The sequence below is a fragment of the Natator depressus genome, chromosome 10 (genome assembly GCF_965152275.1).
Source record: "Natator depressus isolate rNatDep1 chromosome 10, rNatDep2.hap1, whole genome shotgun sequence".
NCBI lineage: Eukaryota > Metazoa > Chordata > Testudines > Cheloniidae > Natator > Natator depressus.
This window is the reverse complement of record NC_134243.1, coordinates 46,029,892-46,050,089: the sequence shown is the minus strand read 5'-3', so window position 1 is coordinate 46,050,089 and position 20,198 is coordinate 46,029,892. Positions and strand designations below refer to the sequence as shown.

At 43.3% G+C, this 20,198-nt stretch overlaps 1 protein-coding gene across 1 annotated transcript in view; it reads left to right on the top strand.

Annotated features, from left to right (window-relative positions):
* EDC3 (enhancer of mRNA decapping 3) overlaps positions 1–18,740 on the top strand; it is a 59,918-nt gene extending 41,178 nt beyond the window's left edge. Inside the window, exons 5-7 of the mRNA XM_074964721.1 lie at positions 7,665–7,818; positions 12,547–12,764; positions 18,011–18,740. Coding sequence (XP_074820822.1) covers positions 7,665–7,818; positions 12,547–12,764; positions 18,011–18,345 — 707 coding nt within the window. The 3' untranslated portion in view covers positions 18,346–18,740. The remainder of the gene's footprint in view (positions 1–7,664; positions 7,819–12,546; positions 12,765–18,010) is intronic.
* Positions 18,741–20,198: the final 1,458 nt, after the last annotated feature.

Sequence of the window (20,198 nt, the reverse complement as noted above, 5' to 3'; positions counted from 1 at the left end):
CTCAGAGCCCGCATTCCAGCCCAGGCCTTAATGTCTGTGCTGCGATTTTTAACCCTGTGCGCCCAAGCCCCACTAGCCTGAATCAGCTGACCTGGGCCAGCTGCGGCTGTGTCGTAAGTCTTGTATTGCAGTGTAGATGTACCCTAAGTATTGATGGTTGCCAGAGCTATCAGACTGATGGAGTAGGCACGCATTGTAACTTCCAGCATCTGGAGAGGGTGCTGCTGACTTAGCACCTCTTTGGTTGTAATATGCCAAACTAGGTTGGTGTGAAATGCAGACTTGGTGTCCCAGCCCTCTGGTTAGTGAGAACGTTGTGTAAACAGGGAATCCAAGGACCCCGTCCTCCAGCCTAAAAAGATCTGCATTGTTTAAAAGCAATTTGGGAGTCACAAGCCCCAGGTCAGAGAGGGGAGTGTATGTGAAATAACAAGTTTGGAGAGACCCTGAACTGAGGTCACTCAATCCTACCTCAGGCTAGAGAAACAAGATCTGATGAATGAGCAAAGATATGAATGGGAATGAGCTGTGGCTGAACCGTGTATGACTTTGGAGGGAAAGAGGGTGTGTGAACACTGACAGGTGCGTGACTAGTTTGACAGGTTTAAGATCGTTAGTGGCTTAGGACTCTGAACGTTCAGCTTTTTGAAGTTGCTGCTATCAACTGTTTTAAATTACTTCTGATAATACACATGTTTGCATATATGCTGCATATAATAAAAGCTTGATTACAGAAAAGTCTTTTAATCAGCTATTAACATGCAAGGTCAAGTGGTCAAAACTGTTCCACGTCTCTGTAGGAGTAATGTGTCTAGTTTGTTTCAACACATTCCTAGATGTTAAGGCCGGAAAGGACCATTAGATCATCTAGCCTGACCACACAGGCCATTGAATTTCACCAAGTTACTCCAGCATTGAACCCAATAATTTGTTTGACTAAAGCATATCTTCCTGAAAGGCATCTGGGCGTGAAGATCTTGAGAGATGGAGAATCCACCTCTTCTGATGGTTTGTTCCAGTGGTCCATGACAAGGGCTCGTGGGTGCTACAGGAATACAAATGATCACCTGCACTGTTAACAAATTGTGCCTTGTTTCTAATTTGAATTTGGCTTTAACATCAAGCCATTGGTTCTTGTTTTTCCCCTCCACTAGATTAGAGCCTTTTAGTAGCTGGTGTGTTCTCCCTTTGAGAAGGCACTTATAGACCGTGATCGAGTCACCTCTTGAGCTTCATTTTGAGCTCGATCTGTTTAGGGTAAGTCTCTCACTGTAAGGCATCTTCAACAGCCCTCAAATAGTTTTTGTGGCTCTCTTTGCACCCTGTTTTTCAACTTTTCAACATCCTGCTTATAATGTGGACATCAGAACTGCACATAGTATTCCAGTCCCCTCTTTGTATATCTACGAATTGCATTTGTCAGTTTTGCCATAGCATCGCACTGGGAGTTCATGTTGAGTTGCTTGGCTACTGTGACGCCTACATCCTTTTCAGAGTCACTGCTGTCTAGGAGATAGTTCCCCATTCTGTAGGTATGGCCTGCATTCCTTGTTCCTTGCAGTTGTGGCTATATGAAAACCATTTTATTTGCATGAGCCCAGCCCACCCAGCAATCCAGATGACTCTGTATGGTTGCCCCATCGTCATTATTTACCACTCCACCAGTGTTTGTGATCTGCAACTCCTTAAGGGTAGACAAGGGCAAACCAGGGGGTTTACATTGATTGAGCTAAGGGGAACCTGAACTAGCTCTCTTGGTGCAAACTCTGACTTGCCCTTGTTGGTGCTTGGGAGTCGGCACCAGTGCAGCTGCACCACTGGCTGAATTGACGCTGTTCCTGAGTTCATATGTAGACTGCATCTGTAACTGATACATGTGTGAAAATGAATCAGGATTGATGTTTCTGACTGTTGCAGAAGTAGGACAACATTAATGAAAGTACCAGATTTTTTGGCACTTTAGTCAGGCCCTCTGCCTGGCACTTCATGCCATGCCTGAGCTGTGAAAGAGAGCTTCATCTTCTCGTGAGTGATGTACATTTTTTTTATCTGTAATGTATCCTCCACATGCTTCCTGTGGCTCTCACCTGCCAGTCCCACAAAGTGACAACAGACAGAATGTTCAACAATAAATCCCAAAGCCTTCACCCATTTGGAGGCTGCTGATTGTTCCTGAATGCCTCTGGGCACTGCTTATTCAGTTCAGAGCAGTGTATCTGAATTAGCCAAACAGAAGTGAGCCAAGAACTTGCCTGCCTGCAGTCATTCCCCCTCAAGCTGTGATTATCAAATATCACGAGCTAAGCAGAATTGAGCTGTGCTGGTATGTGTATAGGAGACCTCTAGGGAAATCCAGGTACTGCAGGGTGGAATATTGAATGAAGAGTATCCTATATCCCTAGAAAAACAACAAAGACTAAGATTTATTTGGACATAAGGTTTTGTGGGTAAAACACCACTTATTTAGATGCATGGAGTGAAAATTACAGATGCAGGCATTATATACTGACACATGAAGGGAAAGGAGTTGCCTCACAAGTGGAAAATCAGTGTTGACAGGGCCAATTCGATCAGGGTTGATGTAGTCCACTGCCAATAATAGATGAGGAGGTGTCAATTCCAGGAGAGGCAAAGCTGCTTTTGTAATGAGCCAGCCACTCCCAGTCCCTATTCAAGCCCAAATTATTGGTGTTAAATTCGCAAATGAATTTTAGTTCTGCTGCTTTGAAGTCTGTTTCTGAAGTTTTTTTGTTCAAGAATAGCTACTTTTAAATTTGTTATAGAATGTCCAGGAAGATGGAAGTGTTCTCCTACTGGCTTTTGTATGTTACCATTCCTGATGTCCGATTTGTGTCCATTTATTCTTTTATGTAGGGACTGTCCAGTCTGGCCAATGTACATGGCAGAGGGGCATTGCTGGCATATGATGGCATATATAACATTAGTAGACGTGCATGTGAATGAACCTCTGATGGTGTCGCTAGAGTAAATATGGGGACAGAGTAGGCAACGAGGTTTGCTACAGGGATTGGTTCCTGGGTTACTGTTTCTGTGGTGTGGTGTGCCGTTGCTGGTGAGTATTTGCTTCAGGTTGGGGGGCTATCTGTAAGCGAGGACTGGCCTGCCTCCCAAGCTCTGTGAGAGTGAGGGATCGTTTTCCAGGATAGGTTGTAGATCGTTGATAATGTGCTGGAGATGTTTTAGCTGGGAGCTGTACGTGATGGCCAGTGGTTTTCTGTTGTTTTCCTTGTTGGGCCTGTTCTGTAGTAGGTGATTTCTGGGTACCCATCTCACTCTGTCAGTCTGTTTCCTCACTTCCCCAGGTGGGTATTGTAGTTTTAAGAATGCTTGATAAAGATCTTGTAGGTGTTTGTCTCTGTCCGAGGGATTGGAGCAAATTCGGTTGTATCTTAGGGCTTGGCTGTAGACAATGGATCGTGTGATGTGTCCTGGATGGAAGCTGGAGGCATGTAGGTAAGTATAGCGATCAGTAGGTTTCCGGTATAGGGTGGTGTTTATGTGACCATCACTTATTTGCACTGTAGTGTCCAGGAAGTGGATCTCTTGTGTGGACTGGTCCAGGCAGAGGTTGATGGTGGGGTGGAAATTGTTGAAAACCAGGTGGAATTCTTCAAGGGCCTCCTTCCTGTGGGTCCATATGATGAAGATGTCATCAGTGTAGCGCAAGTAGAGGAGCGGCGCTAGGGGACGAGAGCTGAGGAAGCGTTGTTCTAAGTCAGCCATAAAAATGTTGGCATTCTGTGGGGCCATGCAGGTACCCATAGCAGTGCCACTGACTTGAAGGTATAAGTTGTCCCCAAATCTGAAATGGTTGTGGTTGAGGGCAAAGTCACAAAGCTCAGCCATGAGGTGTGCCATGGCCTCATCAGGGATACTGTTCTTAACAGCTTGTAGTCCATCCTCATGTGGAATATTGATGTAAAGAGCTTCTACATCCATGGTGGCCAGGATGGTGTTTTCAGGAAGATCACCAATGAATGCATTGTAGTTTCCTCAGGAAGTCGGTGGTGTCTCGAAGATTGCTAGGAGCGCTGGTAGCATAGGGTCTGAGGAGAGAGTCCAAATAGCCAGATAATCCTGCTGTAAGAGTGTGGATGCCTGAGATGAGGGGGCGTCCAGGGTTTCCAGGTTTATGGATCTTGGGTAGCAGATAGAATACCCCTGGTTGGGGCTCTGTGGGTGTGTCCGTGTAGATTTGTTCCCGTGCTGTAGCAGGGAGTTTCTTGAGCAGATGGTGTAGTTTCTTTTGGTGGTACTCAGTGGGATCAGAGGATAGTGGCCTGTAGAATGTGATGTTGGAGAGTTGCCTGGCAGCCTTCTGTTCATAATCTGACCTGTTCATTATGACTACAGCACCTCCTTTCTCAGCCCCTTTGATTATAATGTCAGAGTTGTTTCTGAGGCTGTGGGTGGCGTTGTGTTCTGTACGGCTGAGGTTATGGGGCAGGTGATGCTGTTTGTTCACAATTTCCGCCTGTGCACGTCTGCGGAAGCACTCTATGTAGAAGTCCAGTCTGTCATTTCGACTGTCAGGAGGATACTTGACACCATATATCTCCAGAGTTTGTACTGAGCCATTATTCTAGCACAGCGCTAGAAGGTGCTGTATTATTTGAGAACTTTTGGTTGAGATGTTAAAGGTCTTGACCTGTGTGGTCAAAGATCCAATGATATTTTGCAAGCACCTTCTTCCTACCTGATTATCCATTCCAAACTTCCTGTCCTAAACAGTTATGCATTGCTGTTGTGTGCCATTTTATAGCTGTTGTGTTCCAACTCAGAGGGGTTTGCCTTTCTGTGGCAGGGAAGTGGATTTTCCAAAATTAGTAAAGACTGTAAAATTCTAGGGGTTCATTGCATGAAAAGTGCCCCATTAGTGCAAGATAATTCTTGCTTAGAGTTGGAGTGGGGTAGAGAATTGGGTAGTCATAGCTCCAAATACTTCGAATAAAGAATCTGGCTTGTTGTACCTGTTGACTTCTTGGGATCTCACTGTGGAAGTGAGAAAACATCTCTGCGCTGCCGTCCATCACACCAGGGTGTTATTTTCAACACTCCAGTATTGCTGATCCAGTCTTTTTTTCCACTCGAGAGTTGGAGCAAGTCCTGGTGTGTTAGAGAATGGTGTTGCCAAACAACACACAAGTGTCTGAGAAACTCTGAGAAATATATATTATTCTTGTGCCCAGGTGATCCTGGCAGAAGTTCTGTCCCTCTGGGATTTTGCTGTGTGGAGAACCAGAGCAGATCCTGTAATGATATAGTTCTTGTTGGGCCTTGGTGTTCTGTGACCAGATTTCTAGAGCCCTGCATGGATACAAAATTTGTATCCGCATCCAATCCGCAAAAATGGTTCTCAGATATCCTCATCTGCGGATATCTGCATATTTGCAGGGCTCTACAGATTTCCCACAAAGGGCATAGCTGAGGTGACTGTGACAGCTATCCTCCATTAGCTCAAAGATATTTGTTTTTATGTGACTTGTGTTAGGGATAATGAACTTTAACAGATAGTGAGGATGGATTGAGCAAAATGTGTAGAGGTTGGTGGTCTCATCCTTTGGAGCCTCAGGAGCCTTTAATCTGGCTGGTCATTATTGTCAGGTGAAGGTATAATACCTTACCTCTCCGTGGGGTGCTTCTAGGTCACAGCTTCTGTTCCCTGGCTTCCAGTGCCACTAAAGTCTGTCACAGCCATGTGCACATCCCTTGTAATGAGTTTGGAGGTGGTTTCTTTGTGTTCAGTGTGTCATGGAAGCCCCTGGTAAAGAACCCAAATAATTTAAAGAATAAGAGTGGAGTTTGCAGACTATAAGATCTTTTCCCCATAAAGGAGTTCTCTCTGGCCAGAGAAACCTAAGGTTTGTATGATCCTTCCCACATTTATGATGATCCTCAAAGCCATGGGCTGCCCTTTGGATGGATGTCTGCAGTATTATTCTAAGTCCAGGTGCCCTGTGGGCTATCTGGTGCTGTGTAAGTACTTGAAGGATGGCTCTCATGGGCTTGCAGAAGATGAGAGCTGTTAATAAACAGAACTAAAATAAATGCAGAATGTAATTGAACCATTTAAATTTCTCAGCCACACTCTGCAAAGGGGTGGTTCTTAGACTGAGATATGCCATGGTAAAACTGCCAGTCACCAATCAGAAGCCTTTGAGCTGTTTGCTGCCTGATCTATGACTGGATTATTCAAAGGGTCTGGCAGGAGGTAGGTCCCCAAATACCATTGCAAAAACTCTTGAGAATCCCACCCTATATAGTTACAGGGCTTTAGTTGCTATCTTTCTGAGTTTAGAGGTATGGATTCCTGGCCAGGAAGCCAGCACCGCCTGCTGAGTTCAGATCACTTCAGCCAGAGAAGACATTTGGGGTCTTTTGGAGGTTGCATAAAGTCTGAGATGGGGTGGCACAGTAGAGTGGGATTGTGGGAGACACCCTTTCATTTCTTCTGGTGGTGATGTGAAGCCGCTAAGATTTAGGGGATTATAGGTGGTGTGAGTAACATGGTGCCCTTGCCAGCTATATGAATAAGAAGTTAGGTTGATGGAGGAAGAAAGTTTTGTTTTGAGACTTGTGAAGTAGGAAACTGGCTGGCTTTTATACACTATTTGCCCTCACAAATCTATCTATTCGTGTATTCCACTCGCTGCAGGGGGTGATTCCACCCTGGGATTCCAGGGCAGTCTTCAGGCTCTGGGGCAGTTTATCCTAGAGAGTCTGTTTAGAAACAATGGGTTTCAGAGTAGCAGCCATATTAGTCTGTATCTGCAAAAAGAAAAGGAGGACTTGTGACACCTTAGAGACTAACCAATTTATTTGAGCATAAGCTTTCGTGAGCTACAGCTCACTTCATGCATCTGATGAAGTGAGCTGTAGCTCACAAAAGCTTATGCTCAAATAAATTTGTTCGTCTCTAAGGTGCCACAAGTCCTCCTTTTCTTTTTTTAGAACCAATGTAACTGCTGTCTCATTAAAGAGGGAAATGCTAGTGCTTGTGGTAGTGGTAATCAGATAGCACTGGGTAGGACATGGAGTAAGCAGGAGTTTGGGGAAACCCCCTTCCCAAAGACTCCTCCATCTAGAATTGCCACGCTCCCCTTGCTATCCTGTTCTTGAACGGAGGCTGCTAGTTGGCAAGGAGAGGGGTCTGCTAAGACGAGGTCACTTCTGCTGTTGAGCTTCCAGGATTAAGCTACTTCCAAAGAAACCTCTTTTTTTTTTTTTCTTTTTCCCCAAGTTCTGGGCATACTTGCAGTAATAACTAAAGCCAGGAGGCCCCTTTCCCAATTAGTATTTGTGGTTTGTCCTCCAAATTTGTTTCTTAGGAGCCTAGAGGAGAATGCAGGCTGCAGTGCAGCAGCCATTCTCACACCCCTTAAAGAAATAGTTTCTGTGGCAGCATGTGGAGTAAGTGCCACAGATGTAGCTAGCTAGTTGAGAGTCAAATGGCTGCCTCTGGAGCCTGCTGGGAGCACAGTTGCTGATCCAGCCTTTAGAGATAAGGGGACCTCCTGTAGAGGCAAGTAGCCACTTCGTTATATTCATTTAGGAGCAGTCTGTCATTTAGTTCAGAACAGATCTTAACCCTTTGGATGTGAATGATTATTCTGTCCTTCCTTCCCCTTCTCTTTGAATTGCAGACTCTGGGCTAGTCGTCCCAAGCGTCTCTTATGAGCTGCACAAAAAGGTGCTTTCAGTAGCTGAGAAACACGGCCTGACTCTGGAGCGCAGACTGGAGATGACTGGGGTGTGCGCCAGCCAGATGGCATTGAGTCTGCTCGGAGGACCCAACAGGTAAACAACCCCTGCTGTGAATCTCCCCATTTGCCTTGTGAATGGAGTTTACAGAAACCAGCTTATTCATCAAAGATGTGGCCAAATTAAATTGTATAAAATAATCTCCAGTGAAACTCTTTGTAACTGTCACAGTTCAGGACACTGCACCTGTCCAGCAAGGGCACCTGCTCTCAGGTGTCTGGCTCCCAGCCAGTGCCTTTCTTTGGTAGAGCCCTGCATCTCTCCCTTCTGACCCAGGTGTATCCAGGCTGCACTGTTCCCTGCCTTCATTGTTCTCCCCAGCAGAGACAGGCTGCCCAAGCAGACAGTTAACAGGTGTAATTGTTAACAGCTATGAGGTACCACGCAGCATTTCCTATGCAGGCCTACTTTTATTCTTAAGATAAAACTCATTAAAGAGAAAACATTAAATGTAATAGAAGAACCTATACAAATGCTAATAAATTTACCAGAGTTAACCCGAACTCTAACATGGAGTAGTCCTTCAGCCCTCGCTTCCTCCCTCCCCAATCCAAGGATTATAAATTCGTCACAGCTTCAGCTCAGAACAAGCACTCTCATAGCATTTTTAGTCTACCCTCTGTACAGTTCAGGGGTCTTTGATCTGGAGTTTCCAGGAGCAGGTAATTAGCAGACAATGGGTTTTCCCCTCCAGGCATAATTTGAAAAGGGAGGATTTGAAGTGGGTCATTTGCATTCCCCAGGTACTTCCTAGGAAATCCACTTCACACCTATTTTTCCCAAAAGTCCTTTGAAATTCCTAATACCTTTCAGAGATTGCATTGGTCTGTCTCCTAAAGAAGGTACATACATAGGGTTTGTCTACACCGGCAACGTTAAACGCTCTAAAAAACCCCACCTCCACGAGGGGCGTAGCTCCCAGTGGTGGGGCACGGTCTATACTGGCACGTTACAGCACTGAAACTTGCAGCGCTCGGGTGTTTTTTCACACCCCTGAGTGAGAAAGTTGCAGCGCTGTAAAGACAAGCCCATACAGTTTCATGATAACACATACACCGTTGCATGTTTAATATAATGGACCCCAATAATGTTAAACTTAATTCTATAAAGTTTCATTTAATTCAGAAAATTCATTCAGGATATTGCAGGGTATTGTCAATTTATCACAGTAACTACTATGTAGTACATATAGGGCCCTGCTAATCCAGATGGCCAGATGTGGCTTTGTCTCGATGCTTGCCCTCCTGCTCTGGACACAGAAGCACTATTCTAGCCTGTTATGCAAACCCCACACTGTATTCATGAGTCAGTCCTCAAATGACCATGAAAATGAGAGAGTAATCCAAATTACCTAAATGCCAACCAAAGGAAGAGTTTTGCCTATAGCCTCACTTCCTTATTGTCTCTCCCTCTACATTGTATGTGTATAGAGAATCAGGAAACCCTCTTGGAGAGACTGTCCTTGTTCCAGTACTCTGGATGTATTGATTTACTCATGGCTTCACCTGGGTTTCTATATCCCAGAACCAGTAATGTCCCTCGGTCAAATACAAAATCAACAGAGGAGGGAATAAAGAATAACTCAATTCCTGGTGGAAACTTTTTCAGAGATCTTGGGGAAGATGTAACCCAAGAAAAATGAAAACACTTTATAATTTTGGATTAGCTGATCCTTTGCATGAATAACTAAACCCTTCTTTTGGTATTTATTTTAAATGTAGTATTTTTGAAGGCAGATGCCAATAAAAACAAAACACAAGAACTAAGAGGAATTGCACCATCTAGTCACAATATCACTTAGATTTTTTTTTTTTTACACTTAAATCCCGTTTGGAAGTCTTAATCTTTTCCTGGGGCCTGATTTGACAAGAGGTCAGATATGCAGTTGGTCCTGTCTGCATGTGTGCGCGCACACACCCCTTGTGTGAGCAAAAACCTGCCTTCAGTGTGCAGTCACTAACTAGTCAAGTAGACACACAATTGCGGTACACTTTTAAGCCTGATTTACCTGACCCTAATATTTTAAGGTATCTTCATCCCACTGGAGAGAGAGAGCATTAACTCCCTCTTCTGTTGTGTAGATAGTACTGCACTTCAATCCAATGTCTCGCAAAACATTGTCTACACAGCAGCAGCGCTTTCCCTAACAATTTCTTTTGATGCTTGCTTATGCCTTGAGATAATTCATGAGGCTGCCTTGCTGGATAGAAAGTAGACGCATCCACTTAATCTGTTATTGTATGTGAAACTGGTGGTGCATGGAGGTAATGGGAGGGCTTTAAAAATACAGTAGTATGAATTGTTTTCTACCTTTAAATGTATCTGATCGGTCTGAGGTGAACCCTAAGTTCATGGTGGTATTACTATGCTTTAAAAAGCTCTTATTCATTCATTCCTTTCTTGGGTTCAAAACAAGACCATTAGAGAGGGGCAAAATGACTCTTTTAGAATCATAGACTTTAAGGTCAGAAGGGACCATTATGATCGTCTAGTCTGACCTCCTGCACAACGCAGGCCACAGAATCTCAGCCACCCACTCTTGTAACAAACCCCTAACCTATGTCTTAACTACTGAAGTCCTCAAATCGTGGTTTAAAGACTTCAAGGTGCAGAGAATCCTCCAGCAAGTGACCTGTGCCCCATGCTGCAGAGGAAGGCGAAAACCCCCCAGGGCCTCTGCCAATCTGCCCTGGAGGAAAATTCCTTCCCGACCCCAAATATGGCAATCAGCTAAGCCCTGAGCATGTGGGCAAGACTCACCAGCCAGACACCCAGGAAAGAAATCTCTGTAGTAACTCGGATCCCACCCCATCTAACATCCCATCACAGGCCATTGGGCATATCTACTGCAAATAGTTGAAGAGCAATTAATTGCCAAAATTAGGCCATCCCATCATATCGTCCCCTCCATAAACTTATCAAGCTTAGTCTTGAAGCCAGATATGTCTTTTGCCCACTGCTTTCCTTGGAAAGCTGTTCCAGAACTTCACTCCTCTGATGGTTAGAAATCTTCGTCTAATTTCAAGTCTGAACTTCCTGATGGCCAGTTTATATCCATTTGTTCTTGTGTCCACATTGGTACTGAGCTTAAATAATTCTTCTCCCTCCGTGGTATTTATCCCTCTGATATATTTATAGAGAGCAATCATATCTCCCCTCAACCTTCTTTTAGTTAGGCTAAACAAGCCAAGCTCCCTGAGTCTCCTTTCATAAGACAAGTTTTCCATTCCTCGGATCATCCTAGTAGCCCTTCTCTGTACCTGTTCCAGTTTGAATTCATCCTTCTTAAACATGGGAGACCAGAACTGCACACACTATTCCAGATGAGGTCTCACCAGTGCCTTGTATAACGGTACTAAGACCTCCTTATCTCTACTGGAAATACCTTGCCTGATGCATCCCAAGACTGCATTAGCTTTTTTCACGGCTATATCACATTGGCAGCTCATAGTCCTCCTGTGATCAACCAATACTCCGAGGTCCTTCTCCTCCTCTGTTACTTCCAAGTGATGTGTCCCCAGTTTATAACAAAAATTCTTGTTATTAATTCCTAAATGCATCACCTTGCACTTTTCACTATTAAATTTCATCCTATTACTATTACTCCAGTTTACAAGGTCATCCAGATCTTCCTGTATGATATCCTGGTCATTCTCTGTATTGGCAATACCTCCCAGCTTTGTGTCATCTGCAAACTTTATTAGCACATTCCTGCTTTTTGTGCCAAGGTCAGTAATAAAAAGATTAAGATTGGTCCCAAAACCGATCTCTGAGGAACTCCACTAGTAACCTCCTGACAGTTCACCTTTCAGTGTGACCCGTTGCAGTCTCCCCTCTAACCAGTTCCTTATCCATCTTTCAATTTTCATACTGATCCCCATCTTTTCCAATTTAGCTAATTCCCCATGTAGAACCGTATCGAATGTCTTACTGAAATCGAGGTACATTAGATCCACTGCATTTCCTTTGTCTAAAAAATCTGTTACCTTCTCAAAGAAGGAGATCAGGTTGGTTTGACACGATCTACCTTTTGTAAAACCATGTTGTATTTTGTCCCAATTACCATTGACCTCAATGTCCTTAACTCCTTTCTCCTTCAAAATTTTTTCCAAGACCTTGCATACTACAGATGTCAAACTAACAGGCCTGTAGTTACCTGGATCACACTTTTTTCCCTTTCTTAAAAATAGGAACTATGTTAGCAATTCTCCAGTCATACGGTACAACCCCTGAGTTTACAGATTCATTAACGCTTTTATTCTCGCTGTGTTGCATTGTATGCTACTATAGACCAATGGTCTCACAGCAAAGCCTCAGAAAAAGAGAGCCAAACAAAGGACAAGGTGAAACCATAGAACTCAAACCTGCTTGAACTGCAACACCTTCTAAGCATCCAGTGGAAGTGCCCCTTGTTTTGAAACAGAGCCCTTGTGGACAGCGTATTGATGAGATGAATAGAATAGTGCTGCAAGGTTCCAGAGTTTTGCTGTCTGTTTTACCTTTTGAGGGAAACCCTGAAGTGGAGCAGGTAGGTCATCAGTAATTTCCCAGTGCTTAAGTGCTGGACAGGTTGAGATGCTGTCACTGCATATATATGTGTCTTTCCAGAGCAGGAGGACTCTGGGTTCCTCATCTTCAGATTGTTAAACAGCTTAGGGAGATTTCTGGGACCTCCATGCTCTAGATTCCATTGTCATCACCCTCCCGTGGAAAGAATGCAGAAGACACTTGGGTTTTAATGGTTTCCCCATCTCTGTGTTTCAGGTTGAATCCTAAAAATGTTCACCAGCGACCCACGGTGGCTCTGCTATGCGGCCCCCACGTGAAGGGGGCCCAGGGAATCAGTTGTGGACGGCATCTTTCCAACCATGATGTTCATGTCATTCTCTTCCTGCCCAACTTTGTCAAGATGCTGGAATCCATCACTAATGAGCTGAACCTCTTCAGCAAAACCCAAGGCCAGCAGGTGTCCAGTGTCAAAGGTAAGCAGTGTAAGGCTTTGGTGAAAGCTGGGTCTGAGCTGAGACACTGAGCAACTTGCAGAAGCTCGTGCTGAAACAGGTCCCACTTATGAGAGCAGCACTGAAGGCCTGCACCATTGTAGCATCAAGTTTTCCTTCGAGTGATTGTGCACAGAAATGTTCCGCTGTAGGTGTGTGCACACAATGCACTCGCGTCTCAGTGGAAAGTATATGTGCACAACACATCCCAAAAAATAATGGTAACTGTACAGGTGAGTAACCCATTTTTCTTGTCTGTCTAATTGAGCGTGTATATTCTAACACTGTCGTGTATTCTTAGTCCAGTGGCACCACTTGGTGGTCACCAGTGGCATTCCCTCCTTTTACATACCTATGGATTATTTGTAGGGCTGTTGATTAATCGCAATTAACTCACACGATTAACTCAAAAAAATTAACTGTGATTAAAAAAATTAATTGCGATAAATCGCACTGTTAAACAATAGAATACCAATTGAAATTTATTAAATATTTTGGAATGTTTTTCTACATTTTCAAATATATTGATTTCTATTAAACACAGAATACAAAGTGTACACTGCTCACTTTATATTATTTTATTACAAATATTTGCACTGTAAAAATGATTAAAAAATAGTATTTTTCCATTCACCTCATACAAGTATTGTAGTGCAATCTCTATCATGAACGTGTAATTTACAAATGTAGATATTTTTGTTTGTTACAGAACTGCACTCAAAAACAAAACAATGTAAAACTTTAGAGCCTACAAGTCCACTCAGTCCTTACTTCTTGTTCAGTCAATCGCTAAGACTAACAAGTTTGTTTATATTTATGGGAGATACTGCTGCCTGCTTCTTATTTACAGCGTCACTTGAAAACGAGAACAGGTGTTTGCATGGCACTTTTGTACCTGGCGTTGCAAGGTATTTACCTGCCAGATATGCTACACATTCGTATGCCCCTTCATGCTTCAGCCATCATTCCGGAGGACATGCTTCCATGTTGATGATGTTTGTTAAGAAAATAATGTGTTTATTAAATTTGTGACTGAACTCCTTGCGGGAGAATTGTATGTCCCCTGCTCTGTTTTACCTGCATTGTGCCATCTATTTCATGTTACAGCAGTTTCGGAGGATGACCCAGCAGATGTTGTTTGATTTACGAACACTGTCACTGCAGATTTGACAAAATGCAAAGAAGGTACCAATGTGAGATTTCTAACAATAGCCACAGCACTAGACCCAAGGTTTAAGAATCTGAAGTGCCGTCCAAAATCTGAGAGGGACGAGGTGTGGAGCATGCTTTCAGTAATCTTAAAAGAGCAACACTCTGATGCGGAAACTACAGAACCCGAACCACCAAAAAAAAAATAAATAAAAATAAAAATCAACCTTCTGCTGGTGGCATCTGACTCAGATGATGAAAATGAACATGCGTCGGTCCGCTCTGCTTTGGATCGTTATTGAGCAGAACCAGTCATCAGCACGGACACGTCCTCTGGGATGGTGGTTGAAGCATGAAGGGACGCATGAATCTTTAATGCATCTGGCATGTAAATATCTTGCGACGCCGGTTACAACAGTGCCATGCGAACGCCTGTTCTCACTTTCAGGTGACGTTGTAAACAAGAAGCGGGCACTATTATCTCCTGCAAATGTAACCAAACTTGTTTGTCTGAGCGATAGGCTGAAGTAGAACTGAGTGGACTTTGTAGGTGCTAAAGTTTTACATTGTTTTATTTTTGAATGCAGTTATTTTTTTGTTCATAATTCTACATTTGTAAATTGCACTTTCACGATAGAGTTGCATTACAGTACTTGCATGAGGTGCATTGAAATATACTATTTCTTTTGTTTTTTACAGTGCAAATATTTGTATTAAAAATAAAGTGAGCACTGTACACTATATTCTGTGTTGAAATTGAAATCAAAGTATTTGAAAATGTAGAAAACATTCAAAAATATTTAAATAAATGGTATTCTATTATTATTTAACTGCACAATTAATCGCGATTCATTTTTTTGATTATTTGCCTTAGAGCCTGTCCTGTTGATATTGGACTGATGCATCTATGTCAGCGTAACTATGCTAGTACAAATATCACCAGTATAGACATGCCCTTACTAGAGAGTCATTGTGAATCTGCATCAAATCTTTAGTTCACTTCAGATCATCATCATCATCTTTTTCTTATTCATTACACCAAAGTTGCAAATAACTGAAAATAAAGTTAGCCTGAGTGTTGGTCGTAACAACTGGAAGCTGAATGGTCTCAATCATCTTACCCCTGATGTCAGCTAAGTGCAGGCCTTTTAGTTTCCTCTAATATGAACTAGGGCTGTCAAGCGATTAAAAAATTAACGGTGATTAATCGCGCAATTAACAAAATTAATTGCAATAAATCACATTGTTAAACAATAATAGAATACCATTTATTTAAATATTTTTGGATGTTTTCTACATTTTCAAATATATTGATTTCAATTACAACACAATACAAGGTGTAAAGTACTTACTTTGTATTTATTTTTTATTACAAGTATTTGCACTGTAAAAAACAAAAAAATAGTATTTTTCAATTCACCTAATACAAGTACTGTAGTGCAATCTCTTTATCATGGAAGTTGAACTTACAAAAAACTGCATTCAAAATAAAACTGTAAAATTTTAGAGCCTGCAAGTCCACTCAGTCTTATTTCTTGTTCAGCCAATCACTCAGACAAACAAGTTTGGTTACGCTTGAAGGAGATAATGTTGCCCGCTTCTTGTTTACAATGTCACCTGAAAGTGAGAACAGGCGTTCGCATGGCACTGTTGTAGCTGGTGTAGCAAGATATTTACATGCCAGATGCGCTAAAGATTCATATGTCCCTTCATGCTTCTACCACCATTCCAGGGGACGTGCGTCCATGCTTTTGATGGGTTCTGCTTGATAACGATCCAAAGCAGAGCAGACTGATGCATGTTCATTTTCATCATCTGAGTCACCAGCAAAAAGTTGTTTTTTTTTTTGTTTAGTTTTTTTTGGGGGGGAGGTGGTGGTTCGGGTTCTGTAGTTTCCGCATCAGAGTGTTGCTCTTTTAAGATTACTGAAAGCATGCTCCACACCTCGTCCCTCTCAGATTTTGGACGGCACTTCAGATTCTTAAATCTTGGGTTGAGTGCTGTAGCTATTGTTAGAAATCTCACATTGGTACCTTCTTTGCGTTTTGTCAAATCTGCAGTGACAGTGCTCGTAAATCAAACAACCATGTGCTGGGTCATCCTCCGAGACTGCTGTAACATGAAATAGATTGCATAATGCAGGTAAAACAGAGCAGGGGACATACAATTCTCCCTCAAGGAGTTCAGTCACAAATTTAATTAACACATTATTTATTTAATGATCATCATCAGCATGGAAGCACGTCCTCTGGAATGGTGGCTGAAGCATGAAGGTGCATACAAATGTTTAGTATATCTGGCATGTAAATACCTTGCAATGCTGGCTACGAAAGTGGCATGCAAATGCCTGTTCTCACTTTCTGGTGACATTGTAAATAAGAAGCAGGCAGCAGTATCTCCCGTAAATGTGAACAAACTTGTTTATCTTAGCAATTGGCTGAACAAGAAGTAGGACTGAGTGGATTTATAGGCTCTATAAAGTTTTACATTGTTTTGTTGTTGAGTTATGTTATGTAACAAAAAAAAAAATCTATATTTGTAAATTGCACTTTCAGGACAGAGATTGCACTACAGTACTTGTATGAGGTGAATTAAAAAATACTATTTCTTTTGTTTATCATTTTTACAGTGCAAAGTGTATATTATTTTTATTACATATATTTGATTTCAGTTACAGCATGGAATACAATATATGAGAAAATGTAGAAAAACATCCAAAATATTTAATAAATTTCAATTGGTATTCTGTTTAACAGGGTGATTAAAACTGCGATTAATCACGATTTAATTATTTTTAGTTAATCGCATGAGTTAACTGCGATTAATCGACAGCCCTAATATTAACTGCTTCAACATATTGTTTCAGGGATCTGCTCGAATCTAGTGGGGGGAAATTGGATTTTCAGTGGTATTGGCTCTAAGGACACAAGTTTTTAAAGTTTATTGTGTGGTGGTTTTTTTCCTCTTCTGGAAGAAACAAACCCTAGAACGAAAACCATCTGTGAAATTATTTATATTACTGTAGCACCTAGGGACCCCTGCCATGGATCAGGTCTCCACTGGGTGCGTGCAGCACCTAACGCACACATGTAACAAAGAGCTTGCAATCCAAGTTTAAGATGAGACAACAGGTCAGTACAACAGACAGATGATGTGGGAGGAGTACAAGAAAACAACGAGGCAGTACTGATCAGCATGACAAGCAGCAGTTGCAGCATACCCGCTGCCTAACCAATGGCAGATTCTCCAAAATGCCCTCCCCTTCCCTGTTTTCTTCTTCTCTGGCTGGTAAACACCCCTCCCCCCACCCCAGTTTTTTAATGGATCGTTAGTGACAATGACATACCACTGATACCTACAGAGCTGTGGTGGCTCAGCTGAGTAAATCATATTTTTGCGGTAGGGTTTACAAAAGCGTTGGTGGTTTTATAAGATTTCCTGGCAGTAGTTTCAATTAGGATCCAGGGGACTTTCCCCACCAAATTAAAGCATGTTTAAAGCTTGACAAATGTTAGACCTAAAACTCATTATGTAGGGCCCTAGTGGGCAGGAGGAGAGGAATAGTGGCACACCAGTCCCCAGGCCAGGCTTTACACAACAAGACACTCCACATTAGAACCTGGTGTTACACTGCAGGTACTACCACATAATCAGACGTTCAGTGATAGAGCTGTTCTGGAAGGTGGTCTCTTCAGAGGGCCAGATGGTTCATTGAAGTGATGTCTCTCCGGAGGCCTGGGTTCAAAACTGATCAGTCTCAACCACGTCCATCCCAAAAGTGCCACACTTCAGCATGATGAGCAGAAATTGCCAACCTGCAACCTCAAGCCTTTGAGTTCCATTGGCAGACGGCTGTGGGAGAGTCTATATCTAACTGGCAAAGTCTGTTGTTACAGTGCTGCTTCTGAGTGCTAAAATGGGCCACCTCTAGGCCTCTTGCTCTGTAGGGAGATTGGAAGAATTCTCCTGAAGATGCAGGGCGGGAGGTGGGAGTACGGTTCTTTGTAGGCCGCTGTGGAGGGGAGGTTCTCTCTTACGCTGGTCCTGGATGCACATTAAAACACGCATGTTTCTTTCAGATCTCCCAGATACTCCTGTTGACCTGGTGATAAACTGCCTGGATTGTCATGAAAATGCTTTCCTGAGAGATCAGCCTTGGTACAAAGCAGCTGTGGACTGGGCCAACCAGAACCGAGCCCCTGTCCTCAGCATAGACCCTCCTATGAGTGAAATGGAGCAGGGCATTGATGCCAAGTGGTCACTGGCCTTGGGCCTACCCCTGCCACTGGGTGAGAGGGCAGGGCGAGTATATCTGTGCGACATTGGCATTCCGCAGAAAGTCTTTCAGGAAGTGGGAATAAACTACCACTCACCCTTTGGCTGCAAATTCGTCATTCCATTGCATTCAACATAGAGCAGACCCTGCAGTGTATCAGCCCTGGAGGGGGAGATGGGGCAGAGTCCTGCCTAGCAAGCTGTATAAAGGATCCTGACAAGTAAACTCTTGACGCCTTAAGGATGTGAAGTGCTGGAGTTTTCTTCCAGAAGAAATATGCGTATTAAAAACAAAAAAATTAAGGGAGCAAATGTTACTGCAAGATGCTTTCTCTCTCTCTCCCTCATGCCATTGGATGAAGGAATGTGGAAGAAGCTGGTATCTAACACTGGGAAAGGCAGCACCTGCTGCCCAGCACCTAGTCACCAGGCAGAGAATGGTTAAAGTGGGTGAGAGGGTTTGTTTACAGATGCAAGTGACTGTCAGACAGCTTGGAGGTTTACAAGATGATGCTCTGTTTTTTTTAGTACTTCGGGGGGGGGGGGGGGGAATTTGTGCCCAGCAGAGGGCCCCTTTCAGGAGCAGTACCCCTCAATGATAATGTAGAAATGTCTTTGTTGCAGTTTTACTGTTTTGATTTTGTTCTTTATTTTCTTTTATGTTCATGAGAGCAATTATAGTTAAATCTCTTCCTGGAGCTGCCAAGCCCTTGTGGATGGGGCTCCCTATTTAGAAAGCGGGGGTAAAGCTTTTGTTCCTTGACTGCTTACTGAGTGAATGCTGCCCGGAGTGAGGTGTTTACCATGGTGTCCTTCCACCAGACAGTGCTTTGGGAAAGGCATTTTCCTAAGGTGGGTTTTATTTCTCCAGTGAGCTGAGTAACCTCAGTGATTCGGAGAAGATGCGAGGGGAACAGGCAGATGTTACCCTCTTTTCTTTAATACCTTGTGCTCAGCACAGGTAGTGTTTGGATATATTATTGTAGAGCCTCAGTGGCCACCCGCAGCACACCCTGCATCTGAATGCCATGCTTCACAAGATATATAATGTTCCAGTCCCTTTGGGAGCAACAGCCACGTCTGGGGGAGGATTCTCCCTCCGAAAAAGCATATGTGCTTTGTTCTAATGCACTGTTCCACATGGATCTCAATGGAGTCAGTGGAAATCATAGGGCACTTGCCTCCCCTGGTTATGCAAACTGTAAAGATGAGTCAGATGCTGTTTGTCTTAGTATGCAAAGACAGGCACGTGTGTGCTCCTTATGGGGGTGTTATGGAAGGCTTAGTTAACTCTTTCCTGGAGGAATCTTCCTCCAGGCCTGCTTGTCCGCTCCGTGTAGCACTACTAACTGTATGGCCTCCTGGGCACAGAGGATGTTGGTAGTGCTACAGCGAATGCTGTTGTGCTTGGCAAGCTGATGTGTTTAGGCTGCCTTCAGAAGCACTGGCAGTATTGCTCCTGCATGCACTAGTGCACTGAAATCTGGTCCCCGATACCCCAGGCATCACCACTGTTGTATCATGCGGCTTTCAGAAAGCTTTGAGCTTTCCAGCGATATCACACTTGAGGGGAAGGTCAGAAAACTCTGACCTGAATTACTGTAGGTAGTCTCACCCTGTTTATTTTGCTAGCTGGTTTTGGGCTGCCGATTTTTTTTCCTATATGCTGCAAGGAAAGCATTTGTCTTCATGGCACTGCCTCGAGTAAGAAGTGATTTGATGAATCTTTGGGTGGCTCTGTAGATCTATCATGCTGGACCTTTTATTGTCTCTAAAAGTGCCAAACTATCAGTGGCTGGTGATGAGAAATATTAAACTTGGACCGAAACAGTGCTCTCTGCCTGAGGGGTTCTGAGCTTTTCACATTTCCTGTAGAGGCAGAGAAGAGAGAGGTGAGGAATCCTTGAGTCCTGTCCTAGCAAAACAGAGCTAAGTTCCTCTGCTACTGTTTGAACTTTAAGCACAGCCTATGCTCCCAGCAAAGTTCTGCCG